The sequence below is a fragment of the Myotis nattereri genome, assembly GCF_964212035.1.
Source record: "Myotis nattereri genome assembly, chromosome: 18".
Lineage (NCBI taxonomy): Eukaryota > Metazoa > Chordata > Mammalia > Chiroptera > Vespertilionidae > Myotis > Myotis nattereri.
This window is the reverse complement of record NC_138093.1, coordinates 8,443,577-8,463,700: the sequence shown is the minus strand read 5'-3', so window position 1 is coordinate 8,463,700 and position 20,124 is coordinate 8,443,577. Positions and strand designations below refer to the sequence as shown.

At 39.1% G+C, this 20,124-nt stretch overlaps 1 protein-coding gene across 1 annotated transcript in view; it reads left to right on the top strand.

Annotated features, from left to right (window-relative positions):
* DENND2C (DENN domain containing 2C) overlaps nt 1–20,124 on the top strand; it is a 51,562-nt gene continuing 31,438 nt past the window's right edge. The window contains exons 1-4 of the mRNA XM_081113014.1: nt 1–113; nt 17,789–18,803; nt 19,338–19,474; nt 19,900–20,012. Coding sequence (XP_080969140.1) covers nt 17,977–18,803; nt 19,338–19,474; nt 19,900–20,012 — 1,077 coding nt within the window. The 5' untranslated portion in view covers nt 1–113; nt 17,789–17,976. The remainder of the gene's footprint in view (nt 114–17,788; nt 18,804–19,337; nt 19,475–19,899; nt 20,013–20,124) is intronic.

The window sequence follows — 20,124 nt, the reverse complement described above, 5'->3', positions numbered from 1 at the left end:
GGGGGCGGGACGGAGCCGACCCGAGTGGGACAGACGGGACTTAGCGCCTCCGCTGAGGAGAGGACGGGAGCCTCGCAGCCCGGCCGCGGGGGCGGCGTCGGGGCCCAGGACAGGTAGGAGCGGGGGCTTCGAATCGGGGCCGCGGGGCTGTCGGCCCCGACCCGGCTGTCTCGGCACCTCCCGGGCCTCGAGGGGCGCGCGGGTGTCCGGCCCCGAGGACGCGGGTTGGGGGCGCCCCGCCTGTCGCCCGCGGTGGTTGTGGCGGAACCGGGCTTAGGGTCACCCCGCCGCTCAACTCGGGGGCGCGGGGACCGTCGAGGCGGCGGCGGTCGGGGGCCCTGCGGGGAGAGAGGGAGCGCCCCGCGTGCGCGAGGAAATGCGGGGCCTCGTCCAGGACGAGCGGGTTTCAACGGCGGCAGACGTCGGCCAGGGGCTTCAAACTGAAGTTTCGTGTTTTGATTCTTAGCAGACTCCGACACGCACAATCGCAAAAGTCGAGTCGATTTTGATTTTAAAACCTGACAGTGGAACATGTACGAGCTTTTGAGTAACCAGAGTAGCCGCGGATGATGAGATGATGAGTCAAGGGCCGGAGTCTTGGCCAGGACCCACGGACCGCATGCGGCGTGGGCCTCGGTCAGGGTGACTTTTCTGGGCCTCCTTTCCTTAGCTCTACGGATGCTCATGCCTGGGGGTGCTCCGAGGGCCGAAGGAGAGGAGAGGACTCTGCACATGTTAGGTATCCTTATCGGACCGTGTACCAGCCTCGTGCACATTGACTAACAGCCAGGCACATAGTAGGAGCTCTGTAAGCCTTTACCCCAACGCTAGTGATGGACCTACAGTGTTTTAGACAACATCCCGGATCTCTGTTTACCGTGTAGATCAATGCTTCCAGCCCGTTTCCCACAACATCACCATTGTTTGAAGGGTGGTCCGTGTTTAACTGATGAATGAATTTTTCCAGAATAGCACGTGTTACCTGTCCACTGCTCCACAATCATCTACCGCGGAGCAGCAGCCTATGGCTGTGGCTTAAGTTACCTGGGAAAAAGGAAGCTGGGAGTGTTGCTTCACATCAAGACTTTGATTTGCTTTTTTTAAGAGTTAAGTCCTCCCAAACAAAACGAATGTCTGGCTGTGTTTTGTTTTGTTTTTGTAAGGGCGTTATTATAGACATTTGCATCCTTCTCTATGGGTTTGAGGGACTTAAGAGGGAGACTGGAAATAAAACAGGGAAGAGCAGCTTGTAGCCAGCAGACTTGTACCGGGGATCATTCTGGGCGTGTTCTGAATTAGTTTCCCAGGCTGAAACCAGGAAATGCAGTAATTGTGTTTCTTGGCCTTTATTAAATTTTTTTGTGTTGAACCTGGCATGGATTTTTTTAAATGCAGATATAAAGGAAGAATTTTTTTTTTCTGATGTGACAGTAGGCAGTTATCTAAAGTTGGAAATTATATTTTAAATGATCTGTAAAGAATCATATTACAGATGAGGATTTTAGATCATTGAATACCAAGATCAAATTAAATGGAGAAATAAAAAGGAAAGGTCCTAATGAATAGAATTTTGTGTTGCTTTAAATGTTTACATGTTCCAAAGGTTCAGTGAAGATGAATGTTTTGAAACTACTTAAAAAACCCCAATTTTAAATACATTCTTCATATATATATAAACTGCATATATAAATTTTGCTATGATATATAACTTGTTGATATTGGAAGCTGGAAGCCTTTCATTTACATTATTTATTGAGCACCTATTATATTCCAAGGCACAGTTTGAACACTTACATTGTACAGTATTCATGTATAGGCAGGATATAATTCTTTATTTTGGAGATTGATGGGCTAAAATCAATCTAACAGCTGGGCTAAAATAAGTACTGAGAAAGGTGTTTTTAAAACTGGTAACAACACCCACCAGCATTAATCGGGACCTACTCTGAGCCAGGCAGTGTTCTAAATTCTTCACGTGCATTAGCTAATTGAATCCTTACATAGCACCACGAGGGTGATTATTATTATGAACTCCTTGCTCAAAGACAGAGAAGTTGAGTAACTTGCTCATATCAAGCAGCCTAGGTAGCAGAGCTAGGATTCAAAGCAAACTGCTGGGCTCCCCCAAATCCTGATCTTACCCTCTGTAGTATACTGGGTTTCCAATTCTGTGAGTGACTTACAAATGAAATCCAGTGGGCATTTAAAAGAGTTCTGTAAAGAAAGTCTTCAACAAGAAGGAAAGAAAAAGATAGGGAGAGAATAGAAACTGGTATTGCAAGATGTAGATGGAAGACATGTCCAAGCTACAATTTAATTACACTTTGTATATAAGAGCATTTCCCGCCCCCCTGGTGAATGACGTGGGATTCTTTTTGTTTCTAGGTTCTCAGTCACTACAATTATGGCATCATCTTAATAATGTGAGAGGTGATTATTTTTCAATAAGAAGTTTAAAATGTCTGTTCTTGGACCATGAGTTAAATGTTAGATTGAGGAAAAGAAAATGCTTCCCTAACTTTAAGAAGCTTATAACCAGACATGTAAATAAGTCCCTACAATTTCAGTGTGATAAGAGTTAAAACAGAGATAAACAGAGTTTACTGGGAACATTGATTAGGAAAATGTGGTGAAGAGCCTTTGCATCATGCTAAGGACTTTGGACTTGATTCTAAAAACAATGGAGAGCCAGTGAAGGACTGTAAGTAATTAGGAAAGATAACATGGTGGTGGTGGTATGGTGTGGAGGCTGGGTAGGATGGAGAGAGATAAGTTAGAAGGCTATTGCTATTGAGAGAGATAAGAGAAGATAAGGGCCTGGAGTAGGAAAATAGCAGAGATGAAGAGGAGAGGACAGGTAATGAAATGTAGAATTTACAGGGATTAAAAATTGATTGGCTTTGAAGGTGAACAGAAAAGTAAACAACTTGGCTTCTAAGCTTGGGAATCTGTGAATAGAGGAACATGTTTTATTATTTTTTTTTAATGTGAGAGGAAGGTAACCGTTTCAGTTTTGAACATGCTGAGTTTGAAGTGTATGCAACATGCAGTTGGAGGTGTCGAGAGGATCCATAGCCCAGAAGGGAGGCTGAGATTGATGATTCAGAGTTTAGTTGGACAGTAAAAGGTCATTGAAGCCCTAAGAACAGACAAAATTGCTTGGGGAGTATATATGGAATTAGAAGAGAGGAATAGAAGGGGTGGTTTATTTATTTATGCTAATTTCATCTTACACATTGTGATTATAAAGCAATAAAATGGGTTTTAAGGGAAGATTAACCCCTTTTACATCCAAATGAATTCTGTTCTTTCACACACACACACCCCCACCTCCTCCTTTATTGATTACAGAGAGGAAGGGAGAGGGAGAGATAGAAACATCAATGATGAGAGAGAATCATTGATCAGCTGCCTTCCGCACATCCCACACTGGGAATCGAACCCACAACCTGGGCATGTACTCTGACTGGAGAATCAAACCATGATCTCCTGGTTCATAGGTTGACACTCAACCATTGAGCTATACCAGATGGGCTGAATCCTGTTCTTTTAAAATTTCATTTAGGCTTTACTCATTTATTTCAAAAGTATATTGCCCAAAATATTATTGGAGTTTCTCTTTGTAAAAACAAAAAACAAAAAAAACTTTATAGCAAATTCACAGCCATTCAAGAAAGTAGATCTTCCCATTTTTAAAAAAATATATATTTTATTGATTTTTTTACAGAGAGGAAAGGAGAGGGATAGAGAGTCAGAAACATCAGTGAGAGAGAAACATCAATCAGCTGCCTCCTGCACACTCCCCACTGCGTGTGTGCCCGCAACCAAGGTACATGCCCTTGACCAGAATCAAACCTGGGACCCTTGAGTCCGCAGGCTGACACTCTATCCACTGAGCCAAACCGGTTAGGGCCCCATTTTGTTATAGAATTATTTTTTCCTCTACTGTAGTTTCTATTTTCATGCATATATAGCCTATTTATCTTAAATCAAAGCTACAAAAGCATATGGTATATAGCTCCTGGAAGTGAGAAATAGTGCTCTTTTACAAAAGAAATCTTTGCGTCCCATAAATTTAGATTACCAATAAATGTCTGCTAGTTGATTCATCTTAATAACCAGTCTTATTCAATCTTGGCTCCAAATAGCTTAGGTGTTTCTAAAATTCATTCTCATCCTCAAAGAAGGAAGGTTTGCCATCATGAATGAGACTCAAAAGAATGTGTTATGTATGGCTTTGAAGGCTTTTTCAAAAAAGGAATTTCAAAAATATTTTCCCAATTTGTGGTCTCATTAGAATAAGTGTAATATCTGCTAAGGGAGGAATTGGCAAACTTTCTGTAAAGGGCAGATGGTAAGTATTTTAGACTTTATGGGCTATACAGTCTCTGTCGCAACTACCCAATTCTGCCAAAAGAGAGCCATAGACAATACTTAAGTGACTGAGCATGTGTTGGGTTCCAATTAAAGTTTATTTATGGACACCGAAATTTGGATTTCATATAATTTCCACATGTCATGAAATATTATACTTCTTTGATTGTTTTTCCAATTATTTAAAAACTAGAGGCCCAGTGCATGAAATTCATGCACGGGTAGGGTCTCTAGGGGCTGCCAGCTACCGGCGGGGCCTTCCTTCATTCCATGCTACTCCCTGGTGGTCAGTGCACATCATAGTGATCGATCGAACTCCTGGTCGGTCCAATTCCCAAGGGGACGCTTTGCATATTAGGCTTTTATATATATAGATGTGAAAACCTCAGAGGGTGTGCAAAAACAGGTGGCCATATTTGGCCTAAAGGTGTAGGCCTCATTCTGCTGTCCCTATCCTAAGGGGTGTTCTTCGGAGTACTTGAATTTCTAAGTTTAGTTTTTCAGAAATGGTTATTCAAAATTATATCTCCTATTTCTAAATTCCAGTACATTTTGTAAAATATCTGAAAATGTTACATTCATCCTCCATTTCTGGAGAGTGAGTGAAAAATGTTTCTTTCGCTGGTTTGGAACCTGAGATACAGAGAAATAAATTGACTTCTGCAATGTCAGAATAAAAAATAGGTTTGAAAATACTTTTCAATATTCAGTACTCCTTTCTGAACCTGTAAATCAGCGATCTTTTTGCCTTGGTGGAAGTATCGACATTGCAAGCTGGGTGGAATAAAAGACCAGAATGTGAGTGTCCTGCACTGGCTCCCAGAGGGTTGGGCAGGATGAAATCTTTTGTTTTTTTCCTCTCTGACGTGAATGAATACTTTTCATCCTAAGGAAAAGAAAACATGAAGTTTTTCTTCACTTCCTGGGCATTGTAGCAGGTTATCTGATGGAAGGATAAAGTAAATGATGGTGAGATAAGAGGAATTTTAAAGGACTTTTTCCCCTCTAACTATCCCAGATATTTCTCTTTGCACCTCCTATTTTTTAGGAGGAAATTCAAGATATTGTTTTCCTTATAAATCTTAGATTCCTGGTTGGCAGCCTGAAAATAGCAGTTTTCGCATTCAGTTCAGGCAGTACTGATTGATTTATATTGGTTAAAGATTATTATTTATGCTCTCCTTTTCAAAGCTAGATATCTGACTTTCATGATTTTCATAGCAGTGATAAATGTTTACAACCGAGGACATAGAAGAAAATTATTAGTTTTCCTTCGAAGTTTAAATTCATAGAAATGGCATATTTGTAGATTGTTTCTGTGTGGATGTTAAAATTCAGGACAGATTGGGGTAATTATATGTGTGTGTGGGTACATGTGTTTTATTCTTGCTGCTACTTAAAGAAACGTGCATTTTTCTCTCTCTCTTATTTCCATTGGAGTAAAATACAAACAAAACACTCCAGCTGTCTTGGATATTTTTGAATTGGTTACTTAGCAGTAGGAAGCATAATGTCGTATTTAAATGTTTATCTGTATTCTCTGATACTCTGATTAAATAAGAGTGTATTAAGGCTGATGACAAGAGGGCCTGCTGGGAGGAAATGACACCGTCTGCTCTGCAACAGTATTTGCTGCAAATCCTCTTCCCTGGTCCCTGCTTACACTGTCAGGGGTACCATGGAACAAAAGAGAAAAATTCTGCGAGTTAGAGTGATGGGCAATTTGAGCATGATCATAATTCTATGGTTATTATTACGCAGTTAATTTATATTAACCTAAGTCAAGGTCAAGCAAAATGTAGCCGAATTTTATCTGCTGTTGGTAAAAATAGTGAGATGCTCTCTAAACAAGGCTTATTTTTTAACTTTAAATGCATTCATCAAGTGCAATATTGTTAAGAGTTCAGTGATCATTGTACTTTAAATGCAAACTAGATCGATTTGCCCTTAAAATTTATTAGTTAATTCAAAGACAGCACAGAGGTAAAATAAAATACAGAAGCATGTCCAATAGCTGCATCTGGAAGTACAAAAATGTTGAGGAAATGGTGGCTTGAGAAAAAGTATGACTTTTAATGAAGATTATTTGAAATATGGGTTTATCAAATGTGTAAAACCTGACTAAAATGACAGACTCCATGTATCAGTATTAATGTTGCAAATGAAATTTTAAAATCTTTAAAATTAAAGATGATTCTTAAAAACATAGCATACTGGACTTTCCAATAAGCCCTTTCAAATATTTTCAAAGAAAGAAAAGAATATGAAATTATCTCCCTTTTTAGGAAATTGAAAAAGATTCATTATTAATTGTGTGTCAGTGGCATAAGAGAAAATGGCTACATATCTCTTGAAAAAAGTAGTTATCTAGAATGGATGTTACGTTTATGATTTTTGACGATAAATCAGCTGAAAATACAAAATTCCACGTCTTGGTGATACCATGCCTCTGTTCTGTACCATTTGGGACATTTCAATAGTGCTTATACTGTGGCTGTAGTCTGGTGCAGATTTCACAGTCTGAATTCATTAGACCACTTACTTATATTATAAGTTACACTATGCTTCTAGTTTGTTAATTATGGTATCAAGATAATTAATAAGGAGGATTTTCTGTGCTGTTTGAATTTAACCACAACAGTATGTGCATAATTACAGAATTTTTGAAACTTTTTAAAAATAATTTTAAGTAATGGAATAGAAATTTTGATTACAAAACAGAGAGAAATTGTTTTATTTTGTTGTTGTTGTTTTTGTTTTCCTTATCTGAGGATATTTTTTCCATTGATTTCTTAGAGAGAATTGAAGGGAAGGGGAGAGACAGAAAGAGAGAAACATCGATATGAGAGAGACACATCGATTGGTTCCCTCCCACAGGCACCCCAAGCAGGGACCAGAACCAGGACGGAGCCTGCAACAGAGGTACACGCCCTTGACCAGAATCGAACCTACGACCCTTCAGTCCACAGGCTGATGCTCTAACCACTGAGAAAACCGGCTAGAGCAGGAATTATTTTAAACATTGTTTAAAGCTGCTGATAATAGTACTCTGCCCCCCGCACCCCCCTCCCAAGGCTTTCACTGTGTTTTATTGAGTATTTCCTAAAAGCACCCTTTCCACACTCAAGGAGAGGGAGGAAGATAGGCAGGCAGGCAGACAATAGTCAAAGCAATACAACTGATAGTGCAGGCATCCTCCTGCCTTCTTCTGTGCATCCAGGGCAATGGGACTGCTGGTCTTTGGCAGAAACGGTAAGCTGGGCATGAGTGAGCACATTGCCCAGTAGGTCATTGCTGTTCTCTCTCCATCCCCTTTGTTCCAGGGCTTAGAGTGCTCTTTGGAATGACTTTTATAGATCTCTAAGCTTTGGTATGCATAGAACATCCTCGGGATCTCATGGATATAATGAAAATACTAGAAGTTATCCTGTATAATAAAAGGGTAATATGCAAATCGACCAAATGGCAGGACAACTGTTCGCTATGATGAGCACTGACCACCAGGGGGCAGACGCTCACCGCAGGAGCTGCTCCTTGGTGGTCAGTGCGCTCCCACAGGGGGAGTGCTGCTCAGCCACAAGCCAGGCTGATGGCTGACAGCTGGTGAGCACAGCGGTGGTGGTGGGAGCGCTAAGGGTGTCCAACTGCAGTGTAGGCCCTCTCCCCACGGAAGCGGGCCTATGCTGTCAGCCAGACATCCCCCAAGGACCCCCAGACTGCTAAAGGGCGCAGGCTGGGCTGAGGGACACCCCCCTCAAGTGCACGAATGTCGTGCACTGGGCCTCTAGTTCAATATATTAAAGGAGACTTGCTGAGTAGCCACGTTGTAAAATATTTTATTCAGAGCGAATTATACCTATTGACTGTCACAGTAGAGTCTCATAGTTAAGAGATGAGGCCCTAAGGAGATTGTGCAAATCTAGAATTTTTCTGGTTGAGAGGCATTCTCATTTGGCAAGTATTTCCAATATTTTTTAATAACAAAACTTCAACATTTAACTGATACTTTTTTCCTTCTGCTTTCCCCCCACTTTTATTTTGGTCATCTTGCCATATCTTCACACAAATCTCTACCTCATTCTTTCTAATACTCGTGTAATATTCAACCAGGGTGCTCTGTTTGGTTGAGTAGTTTGTGTATTATACATCAGTACCCAGCTGAAGGGCTCAAATCCAGCCTCACGTCTGCTCCTCAGTACAGTGTGCCAGGCTGCCCCTTCCCACAGGGATCCTCTCCTCACTCCACTCTGGTTCTGACAACCCACACCAGCCTGGCTCCCCCCTCATTCTGCTCAGGCACTAGCATCCCTTGCAGGCTGCCCCTCTGTGGGGCCACCCTCTTTACCCTGTTTGGGTCCTGACAGCCCACACCAGCATCCCTCTTATACAGATGCTCTCCTTACTCCTGCTCTGGCGCTCTGATACCCTGCTCTGGGCCCTGTGGTCCTTAGCACCAGGCTGGGATGCCTGCCTTACCCTCTTCCACCCAAGGGCTTTAGGATGTTCAGGGGACAAGGTGTAACAATTTTGATCTTAATAATAACTTGGATTATTGCTTAATGATATTGTTGGGCCTGAGGGTAAAAACATTGCAAGCCTAATTCTTCATGTGTTTTATTTTAAGTAGTAATTTGAGAGTCAGGAGATGTTTAATGACTATGTAAATGCAGTTTTATTTTCTGTTGCTTTTATATTATCAAGTGAGATAAAATAGCCAATGAATGTATAATTTGGGAATGTGACTTGAAAACTTGAGAAATCTGTCTTCTGGCTTTGTAGCTTTAGAATGGGATAGGAAGTTACACTGTAGAATTGGATATGAATGTATGTATTTAGGAGAGCCTGCTATGTCTCTAGTTTTAAATCCTTGAAAAGTGCATCTTTTTATATAACACTAAAAAGAAAGCTGGATACAATTACATATACACTATAATTGCAGCTGTGTGAAAATATGCTTATGAACTAAGACAGGAAGGAAATATACCAAAATATACCCGTGATTATGCTGAACATGGTAGATATAAATATTTTTCCTAGTTTTCTTTCCAAAATTTATAAAATGTATTACTTTCTGACTTTTAAAGCTTTTTAAAAATTGCTTCTTTTTAGTTTCTGGAGATTTTTTAAACCTTTGAACACTCTAGGAAGTAAGAATTTTGTTGCCTTTTTACCCTCACTCCCCTAATGTATTCCTAAGGAGAACTTAGCCAAGTCTGAGTTTGTGATTTGAAAACTAGGTTATTCTATAGTTATTCAAAGCTATTTGGGAAGCTGAAAAATTCTGAGTTGGGACAGTTATTTCTTCCTTTAGAGGGGGTTTTAAAAAACATAATTAAATTAAAAGATTAAGATGAACTTCATCTAGAAGGCATTCAGATGGCTAAGAGGCACATGAAAAGATGTTCTACCTCACTAATCATAAGGAAAATGTAAATCAAAACCACAATACTTGTTAGAATGATTGTTGTCAAAAAGAAAAGTAATAATAAGTGTTAGCAAGGATGCGGAGAAAAGAGAACCTTTGTGTACTGTTGGTGGGAATGTAAATTGGTGCAGTCACTATGGAAAATAGTATGGAGGTTCCTCAAAATATTAAAAATAGAACTACCATATGGTCTGGCAGTTCCACTTTTGGATATTTATCCAAAACAAAAGCACTAATTCGAAAAGATATTTGCACCCACTGTTCATTGTAGCATTATTTATAATGGCCAAAATATAGAAACAACTTAAGCATCCATAGATAGATGAATGCATAGGAAATGCAAGATATATCTATCTTGCCACTTGTGACAACATAGATGGACCTCAAGGGCATTATGCAAAGTGAATAAGTCAGACAAAAAAAAGACAGATACCATATGATCTCACTTATATGTACAATCTTAAATATAAAGAAAAAAAACAAGGTCATAAATATAGAGAACAGATTGGTGGTTGCTAGGGGAAGGTGGGATAGGTGGGGGTGGGGTGGGAGGGTAGGAGGGCAGTGGCAAAAAGGGTGAAGGAGGTCAAAAGGCACAAACTTCTAGCTATAAAATAAATAAGTCATGGGGTATAATGTAAAGCATAGTGACTATCCTGTATAATAAAAGGGTAATATACAAATTGACCCTAACAGCAGAGCGACTGGGAATCACTGGTCACTATGACACACACTGACCACTGGGGGCAGATGCTCAATGCAGGAGCTGCCCCCTGATGGCAGTGTGCTCCCACAAGGGGAGCTCTGCTCAGCCACAAGCCAGGCTGATGGCTACCAGTACAGCGGTGGTGGTGGAAGCCTCTCCCGCCTCCTCAGCAGTGCTAAGGATGTCCGACTGCAGCTAGGCCTGCTCCCCGCTGGCAAGTGGACATCCCCCAATGGCTCCCGGGCTGCCAGAGGGATGTCTGACTGCCAGCTTAGGCCCAGTCCCACGGGGAGCGGGCCTAAGCCAGCAGGTGGTCATCCCCCAGGGGTCCCAGACTGCGAGAGGGCACAGGCTGGGCTGAGGGACCTTCCCGAGTGCACAAATTTTTGTGCACCGGGCCTCTAGTAGCTAATAATACTGTATTGCATATTTGAAAGCTGATGAGATTAAATCTTATAAATTCTCATGACAAGAAAAAAATTGTAACTATGTATGTTAACAGATGTTTAACTAGATTTAGTGTGGTGACCATTTCACAATGCTATCCAAATATTGAATCATTATGGTGTAGACCTGGAACTAATATAAATGTTATATGCCAATTATATCTCAATAAAGGGTAAATTTTAATTATATAGTTACTAAGATTGCATTAATATAATAAAATTGTAAAGTTTCTTGTTTTTAAAGTTAAGTTTACATGTAATTTCCCACACTAGCATTTTGTAAAACCTCCTCTTTTGCTGAAATGTTTAATCCGAATCCGACTGTCATACCTAAGTAGTCTTTAAAATTTAGCTCTGAGTCAGCTCTTTTTATCCCCCAGCTGGGAGTCATCAGTCCCCGTGTCCCTCCTACTGCAAGACACATGCTCAGCACTCTGGTTATCTTGATGAAGTTCCAATCTCCTGGTTTGAGGTGGGCAGGAAATACCTCCTCATTTTCCCTTGGGAGACACACACACACACACACACACACACACACACACCACCTAGTTTCTTTAAAGAAGTCCTCTCTATTGTCTCTTGTAATTCTTACAATTAACAAATTGTAATTCTCATGTAGTCTTGACAAGGGTAATGAGCCGATGCCAGCAGAGCCAGTTTGGGGCTACACCACTTTGTAATCCTTGCACTTCTTTTCAGAATATGAAAGTATTTGACTCCTATTGTTTTGATTTTTGGCCTTTGAGGCCCCTGCTGAAACTCAGAGAGGACAGGAAAAGTTGCAGTTGACATCCTGTTATATTAGCTGATATTATTGTTATGTCTACCCACAAGCAAGTAATAATACCTAGTGGTGAAAAGCACAAGTTTTGGAGGGAAGCGGAACTAAGTTTGTATTACCTTGAGTAACTTAACCAGTTCAGCCTCTGCTTCCTCATTCACAAACTGAGAATTAAGTGAATAATGAAAGTAGGTTCTAACTAAGCACAGTGCTTGGCACATGCAAACATTTAATAAATAATATTTATCGTCATTTAAAATGTCACATTACTATACAAACATACCTCTTCTGCAACTCCTGGATTTTTTTCTCTTAACATTTTATTTGCTGAAAATATTTGAATAGTAGTTAGGATCTGTGGCTGATCAGAAATATGTAAGAACTAAACTAGCTTGAGAGGACTGAGTTGACCTCAGTCATAGCATTAGATAACATTAAATACTCTCTTGTTAAATTATAGCCTTATTTATGGCAGAGGAGCAGTGATGTGGGTAATGGACCATATCATTTGATTATTTGGAAAATAGTACTAATGAGCATAAATGTTATATATAACAGGGGTTCTATTATAAGAAAATTAGTTTGCATTCCCTCCACAAACATTGTCTAATACAGTAGTCCCCCTTAATCTGTGGGAGTTATGGTTCAAGCCCCACAATGGATGCCTGAAACTGTGGATAGTACCAAACCCTGCGGATACTATGTTTTTTTCCTATACATACATACCTTTGATAAAGTTTAACTTATAAATGAGGCACAGTAGAAAACTAACAACAAAAACCAATAATAAAGTAGAACAATTATAGTAATAAATTAGTAATAGCAGTATGTGAACGTGGTCTTTCTCTCTCAAAATACCTATTGTACTATTCTCACCCATCTTGCAATGGGTGAGATGATACAATATCTACCTGATGAGATGAAGTGAGGTGAATGACATAGGCATTCTGATGTAGTGTTAAGGCTGCTATTGACCCGATGATATGTCTGAAGGCGGGGAGGAATCATCGATCCATGAAGATGTCATGTTTTCATCCACAAATCTAATGCCTTTTCCATCTTAGGAACTAATCGTGCACTGTGGCCATATATTTTGCAGTTTGAGATACAACAACAAAAGTAGTACAAATTTCTTTCACAATTTCACAACAGAAGATTCATTCTTGCTGGAGATCTTAGCAACTGCAGCATATGATTTTTGTTCTTTCCTTGTGAAGTCGGGAACTTTCACCTTTCACTTAAAAGGACGCACTTTATGTATTCTCTTCAGCATATCTGAATTGCCAACATCACTCCTCTTGTGCTTCAGGGCCATGATTAAGTAGCATAAGGATTACTTGAGCACAAGCATTGGGATACCGCAGCAATTGACCTGGTAACTGAGAGGGCTACTGCATGACTAACAGGCGGGTGGTGTAAACAGTATGGATACGCTGGCTGAAGGGATAAATCACGTCACAGGCAGGACAGAGGGGTGGCATGAGATTTCATCACACCTCTCAGAACAGTGTGCAACTTTAAACGTTTGACTTGTTTATTTCTGGAATTTTCCATTGCATATTTTCAGATGGCAGTTGACAGTAGGTAACTGAAACCATGGCAAGTGAAACCATAGCGAAGGGGGAATACTTAGCAGAAAGCAGGTGATTTAGACACCAACTGACTTCAGGCTTGAACAATCAGCAGAATTTTAGAGATTTGAACAATGTGGGTAATTATCATCTGATGGATCAACTAGACATTCATTATCTAAATTTGACTGTAAGAGTGCCCACTGTGCAAATTAAACCATTCTTTTCCTCTTTGGCCAGAACAATAAGATTTTTGTTGTTGTTAATTCTCACCCCAAAATTAATTTTTTCATTAATTTTTAGAGAGAGTGGAAGGGAGGGGGAGAGACAGAAAGAGAAAAATTGGTTGCCTCCTGAGCCTAACCAGCTAGGACCAGAACAAAAAGATTTTATATCTGTTTTGCTACATCTCTGTCTTATTAATGAAACATTTTTATACCTTTCACATAAAGCATCAAATGTGCATCCCAAAGAAATGTCTAGGTTTATAAAGGAGACATGTATGATAAGGCATAAGTTGCTGGGAGCTTGGTCCCTGTATTCAATATAGAAATCAGATGAGAATTTTTAGTACAGGAAGCACTCCGTGAATCTAATTTCCAAGTCTACATTGGTCTCTGCTGAAGAGTCTGCTGCCACATTCTTAGAAAATTCGGATTTTTTTTCTATAAGTTGTGATATAAACTTGGCTCACTTAATAATATAAGAAGTTTGTTTGGGAAGTTAGTTGCTTTTGTACTTTATTTAAGGCCTGTTTCGCCAGTGGCCCACACGGCCCATATGGTACCATTTATAGTAACCATACCTAGATTGTCTCTAAACTAGATTACTAAAAAAAAAAGCAAAAAATAATAATAAATAAATAAGCTAGATTACTAGCTGGAACACCCTCTGATTCCAGCTTTGACTCCTGCAACTTGCCTTGCTGACATGCTACATTCCAACACCAAATAATTTGCATCAGCTAGTAGTTTAAAACTAGATTAGAGTTACACAGAGTTCAAATACCACCAGACTTGTTTCTTGGCTGTGTAACTGTAGTCAAATTACTTAATCCTTCTTAGCCTGCTTCCTTATCTATAAAATGATCCTTATCTATATAATGAGCATTTGTTGGAATATTCCCTGGCTCCCATCCCTCTGAGACTTGAGTCGGGTGCAGATACTCTACAGCAGTGAGGTGTTCATCCCAGTCCACCCCAAAAGGGCAGTCATCTGCAGACTAGAGCTCTTGAAATCACCTATGCAAATCCATCACCATTTTAAATATCCCAGTGGATAGTGCTCTTTCCACCATATGCCAAGATTCTAATCAATCTGGACCATTACAGTTCCACCCACCCCCCGCCAAGAGGTTCTCTGGATGTGATCATACTTACTGAGCAATTACAGTGAGCCACTCACTTTACCAATATTAACCCATCTAATACCTGTAACAGCCCATGAGGTGAACACTATTGTCATTCTCATTTTGCAGATGAACAAACAAGGCACAGAGAGGTTAAGTAACTGATACATGTCCTAGCACTCATTGCCACAGAAACAGAGGCATTTATTTATTCTATGTGGTTGTTGAGGGTTAAATATGAAATTATGTAAGTAAAGAGTTTAAGACAGTTCCAGGCATATAAAACCTGATCAGTAAGTGATAGCTACTATTAATTAGTTCAGGAACACACAGTGTACTTTCAAGACCAGTTCAAAGTTTTCTGTGAAACCTTCCTTAGCCCTTTACCCAGAGTTCACTTCTGTGTGCTCCCATTACACCTGTTAATAATCCTATAATTGTCTTCCAATTTTGAGTTCTCCTTAAATATTTCTGTATACTTTTTCCATGATCTCCAGAATCTTAATATTCTGGAGTCATTCCTTCTAAGTATACTTAGAAAAAGAAGACACTCAGGGATGAAAATGAAAAGAAGTAGCATTAATAGCCCATAGAAGTACATGCCTCTGTGATGCTGTCTTGGAAGACCTAAAATAAACCCAAGTCTCAAAATGTACTTTTTACAGAAGAAGATGCTAAGATGTGTTAGAGAAAAATTGAAAATAATAAAATCTGCTCAGGAAGATGGGTAGAAATTTGAACTGCTCACATTATTTGCTTTTTTATGAAGTATATTTAATTAAAATATTACTATAGTATGTCATTTGTAAAGCCTCTGGATAAACTTTTTAATGAAACCCACAGGAATAAATCTTGAATGAAATTCCTCATTGAATTTAGCTAAAATTATTTTAAATGATAAAGGAACAAAGCAAAAGAGGGGGAAAAGCAAATGTCAAATTGGCTTTTATCTTTTAAACTTTTATTATCTTGCCTGTTTCTTGAATAACAAATCTTCAAAGGAAGCACATACAGGATATCAGTCTTTTATCTCACTCCTATCAGGGGAAACCACCTTACAGGTAACTAAAAGTGATTCCCCAAATAGCAAAGAAACCTAAAAAAAAAACAACCCACAATATTACCAGTAATAGACAGTATAAACTTCTCAAGCAGTTATTGTGCCTAATTGCAAAGCAAGAAATACTATTCTTCAAAAAAAATTGAATTTTTTAACAGTTCTACAACTCTGTTGAGATCTGTCATGGGAATAGTTTTTAATGAAAAATAAAGTTGATTTAATGCAGATTATTTTCAGAATTTTGAGGCATAAACCAAAGACTCTGAATAATGCTAACTTTGTGATTATGTTACATGGTTGGTTATCATTTTATTTTAAAAACTTCCAAATGATTGTAATTCTTCTTTGCTATTCACTGATTCCAGTGGGTACTCCTGGAGGTTCTATTTGCCACAGCTTTGTGACCCTATGAGTTATTCCCATAACTAACCAAATGGAGTTTCACACTGAATTTTTGTATTCCTCCCCAAATCATAGGCTTAAGCCCTAATCTCCAGTGTGATGGTATTTGGGATGGGGCTTTGGGACAATAATTGTCTGCTGTGTCCCTCTCTTCCACTTTTTATAGGAGGGTTTTTTAGAAAGATTTTCTTTGCATCAGACCCTCATCAAAATTTATTTGCTGACAAAGCTGGTTTTCCTACAAACACACAGGAACAGTTGAAATGAAAGCTGATGCAAGTCCTGCTCTGCCTAGAATACATTTTGAGTGTGCATTGTATGTGTATCAGTTTGGGTCAGCTACACTGACAGAGCTGGGCCAAGATATTTTCCTGCCTGTTAATCAAGGCCACACAGACAAAGCTCAAGGAAGGATGACCCTGGCCTCAGGAAGTTTTGAATCAGTTTCTATTTATAACCCACATGCAGTAGAACTTGAGATCAGGTCTTTACTCAGTTGATAGGAAAAATTCTCTGCCAAATTTTGTATTTGAGGAAACAGTTTATGGGCTTCTATGAGTGAAGCCTCTATGTGAAAGGAAGGAATGTGACAATAACTGTATTTTTGCTGATTTGGGTCAAGGGTGTGGTGGCAAAGATGTGGAAATTTCAGTCAGTGACATAATAGGTTATTACAAATTTTAAAGCAAGAGATAGTTAATGGTACCTTGGATTGTCTTTAGTACTGTGTGTATTGGGTCCTCTGCTGCTAATAAAAATGTTGAAATAGGGTATGTGATGGGCTAATACTATTTCTCAAAATAGGATAGGAGGAAGAAATTAGCTATTGGTGTTTTTCTAGACTAGCTGGTTCTTCCTTTGGATATATACATAAATCTTTGGTTATTTGAGATGTATTTCTGTTTTGTATGCTTTTTTTAAAATATATTTTATTGGTTTTTTACAGAGAGGAAAGGAGAGGGATAGAGAGTTAGAAACATCAATCAGCTGCCTCCTGCACACCCCCTACTGGGGATATGCCCACAACCAAGGTTCATGCCCTCGACCGGAATCGAACCTGGTACCCTTCAGTCCGCAGGCTGACACTCTATCCACTGAGCCAAACCAGTCAGGGCTATGTATGCTTTTTGTAGGTCCTTATTTCATTAAGAGGAGGTTTTGTAAAGAGTTAATTTATTATAAAATAATATTGTGTACTACTGTGTATAATCTCTTACAAAATCTCATTCTGCCAAACTTTAGGAAATTAAATATGACAGAACATAAAAACTGACAATTTGAGAAATACTACAAGTAATATTTTCAGAATGCCTTTATAGAGTTGAATTACTTAATGGATAACAGGTATGTTTTTATAGACTCAATATAAATGAATTACTTAGAGATAGGTGGGCAATGTTTTAGAGGTGTTTAAAATATTATAGCCCAGCTGGTGTGGCTCAGTGGTTGAGTGTAAACCTATGAGCTAGGAGATCATAGTTGATTCTCGGTCAGGGCAGGTGCCGAGGTTGCAGGCTTGATCTCCAGTTGGGGAGGCATACGGGAGGCAGTCGATCCATGATTCTCTCATCATTGATGTTTCTGTCTCTCCCTTTCCCTTCCTCTCTGAATTCAACAAAAATATATTTTTTAAAAATTATAAAACTGTTAACGTATTCTTTTCTTATGTTAATAGGATTATTCAAAATAAAGTTGCAGCCATCTTCAGCAAGGTTCAATGATTTATAAAATTTTATAAAGAAATTTCCAAGTTAAAGATGAAAGAAAAATACTGGAATTATTTGGATTCTAACTGACAGGATAAAGAACACAGAATTTCCCAGTTACATGTAATGGAGCCGCAGTAAAATTCATCACTTTGGTATGCACCCAACTGGGAACATGGATGTTGGTTTTTCTCGTTCTGCTGTTCAGACACTGTCAAGAAGCCACTGCAAAAACATCAAACAAAAAATTTCTCAGTGGGAAGGAAGGACTAATGGTATATCTAATCCAGATAAGTGGCACCGAAAGGACTTTGGAACGAAATATAGTAACTGTCATCAGGAGATTCTTCTTAAGAAGAATCGTGTTGCTGAGGGAAAGAGCAAAAAGTTGGATGCAACCAACTCTCAAAACATTGGTCTAGATGTTAATGAACATGCCAAAAGCCAGGATCAAAGTGAGGATGAAAGTGAGAAACGTGAAGGTAACGATACTCACTTCTTTAAAAGTGAATCAGAATCCAACTGGGTGTGTTCCCGGGTCAAACAAATTGAAAGCTGGAAAGAAGTTGCTTTGGATCCAGAGACTTCATTACCTCCAGGAAATTTCTATACCTCACAGATACTGTGGAAGAAAATCGAGGCACTTCCCCCAGATAAAGTCCTCAATTTGGCTCTAGAACATTGTGTCTCTTCAGAAAAGGAACTGAATTTCAGAGTTCTGGAGAGTTCCTATGGAGTAACCAAGAGCTTGGAAAATATCTATTCTGAACCGGAAGGACAAGAATGTGGACCTTCTATAAATCCTTTGCCAAAACCTCGTAGGACATTCAGATATTTGTCTGAATCTGGTGTTATGCCATGTAAAGAAAGAAACTGTGACAGAAAACACTGTGAAAATAATTCTTGTGCAGAGTCTTATTTGGCCTCTTCTCAGGAACCTGAACCAAAGAAATATGGGGGGAAAATCAGAGGGAGATCTAAAAGGTATGTTTTTATTCAATAGGTAATGATTTGTACGTATTTTCCTTACTGGACCCTGGAGTTCCTTTTTACTTTTCAAACAGTTTCCATTCCCCTAATTTGATTGTACAGATGTTGATTAACCCGAGGGGAAAATACGTACACAAGGAAATAGTAGAAGCATGCCTAATAGCTAACACAATCTACTGACATAGGAGCATCAGAAAAACTTCCATTTTCTGTCTTCAAGCATGTGTAGGGAAGCAGGTACAGTCTTCTACTTAATTTAGAGCATGCTGGCCCTAGTCTCCCTTCTTATTAGAGAACGAATTTAAAAAAGGTACCCAATGAAGAACATGAATAGAGATCGGCTAAAAGCCTCCAATTTTCTCATTGTGCATATAGGGTATTAGCCTAGTTTACTCTTAGATTTCTGATAAAACACCTTTATAATTTTGCACGTAAGTCTTTTACTTACTGATTTTTGTCTGTCATACCTATTTAAAGAAGACTAGAGTTTTAAAAGATACAACTTGAACATATATCTCCTTTCTTAAGGAAATCCTTTGAATTTGAAGACATTCAGCACTTCCGAAATCAGAACACACAGAAGATGCATGAAGAACTTGGAAGAAATTCTGGCTCAGCACTTTATTACACACAGTCTGAGGACAATATCTATGAGGATATCATATGTAGGTGTCCACAAACTTTGCAATTCAATTGAATGAGTATGTATTTCGTGGAGCCCTTAGATATAGGATGGTGTTTTCTTTTACAATCAAGCATATCTTGCTCTAGATTTTTCTTTTTAATATGGAAACCTTTGTTGTATAAATTCTTTTATTCTTTAATGGAGTATACAGCTAGTGTAGTGGACTGCTCAGTGCAGAAGTAGATGTTTCTAGTACCGTATTTTGAGAATATTTTTTAGCTTGCTTGGACACCTGAGTAGTTTATAAGCTTAAAGTCCCATTAATTTTGAGACCTCCCTCCCTCCAGCAACGGGGAATAGAAAGCTAAACATACTTTTTAAAAATATGTCTTTTCCTAGCTGTAGTCACTTTGTTTTCATTTAGTTACGTTCCTCTAAACTTATTTTTTGTTGTTGTTTTTCAAGATCCCACCAAAGAAAATCCATATGAAGCTATTCCATTGCAGTCTTTTCCCATGTGGAGATCCCCTTCAGCATGGAAGCTTCCACCCCCCAAAAGTGCCTTCAAAACACCCAAGGTATAACCAGAGAATTAGCATAAGAAAACATTACATCTTGTTCCCTAGGAAAAGGTTGAAATGGTTTAACTAGTGCCAAAACTGAGAGGCATTAAAATATGGGGTTGTTTTG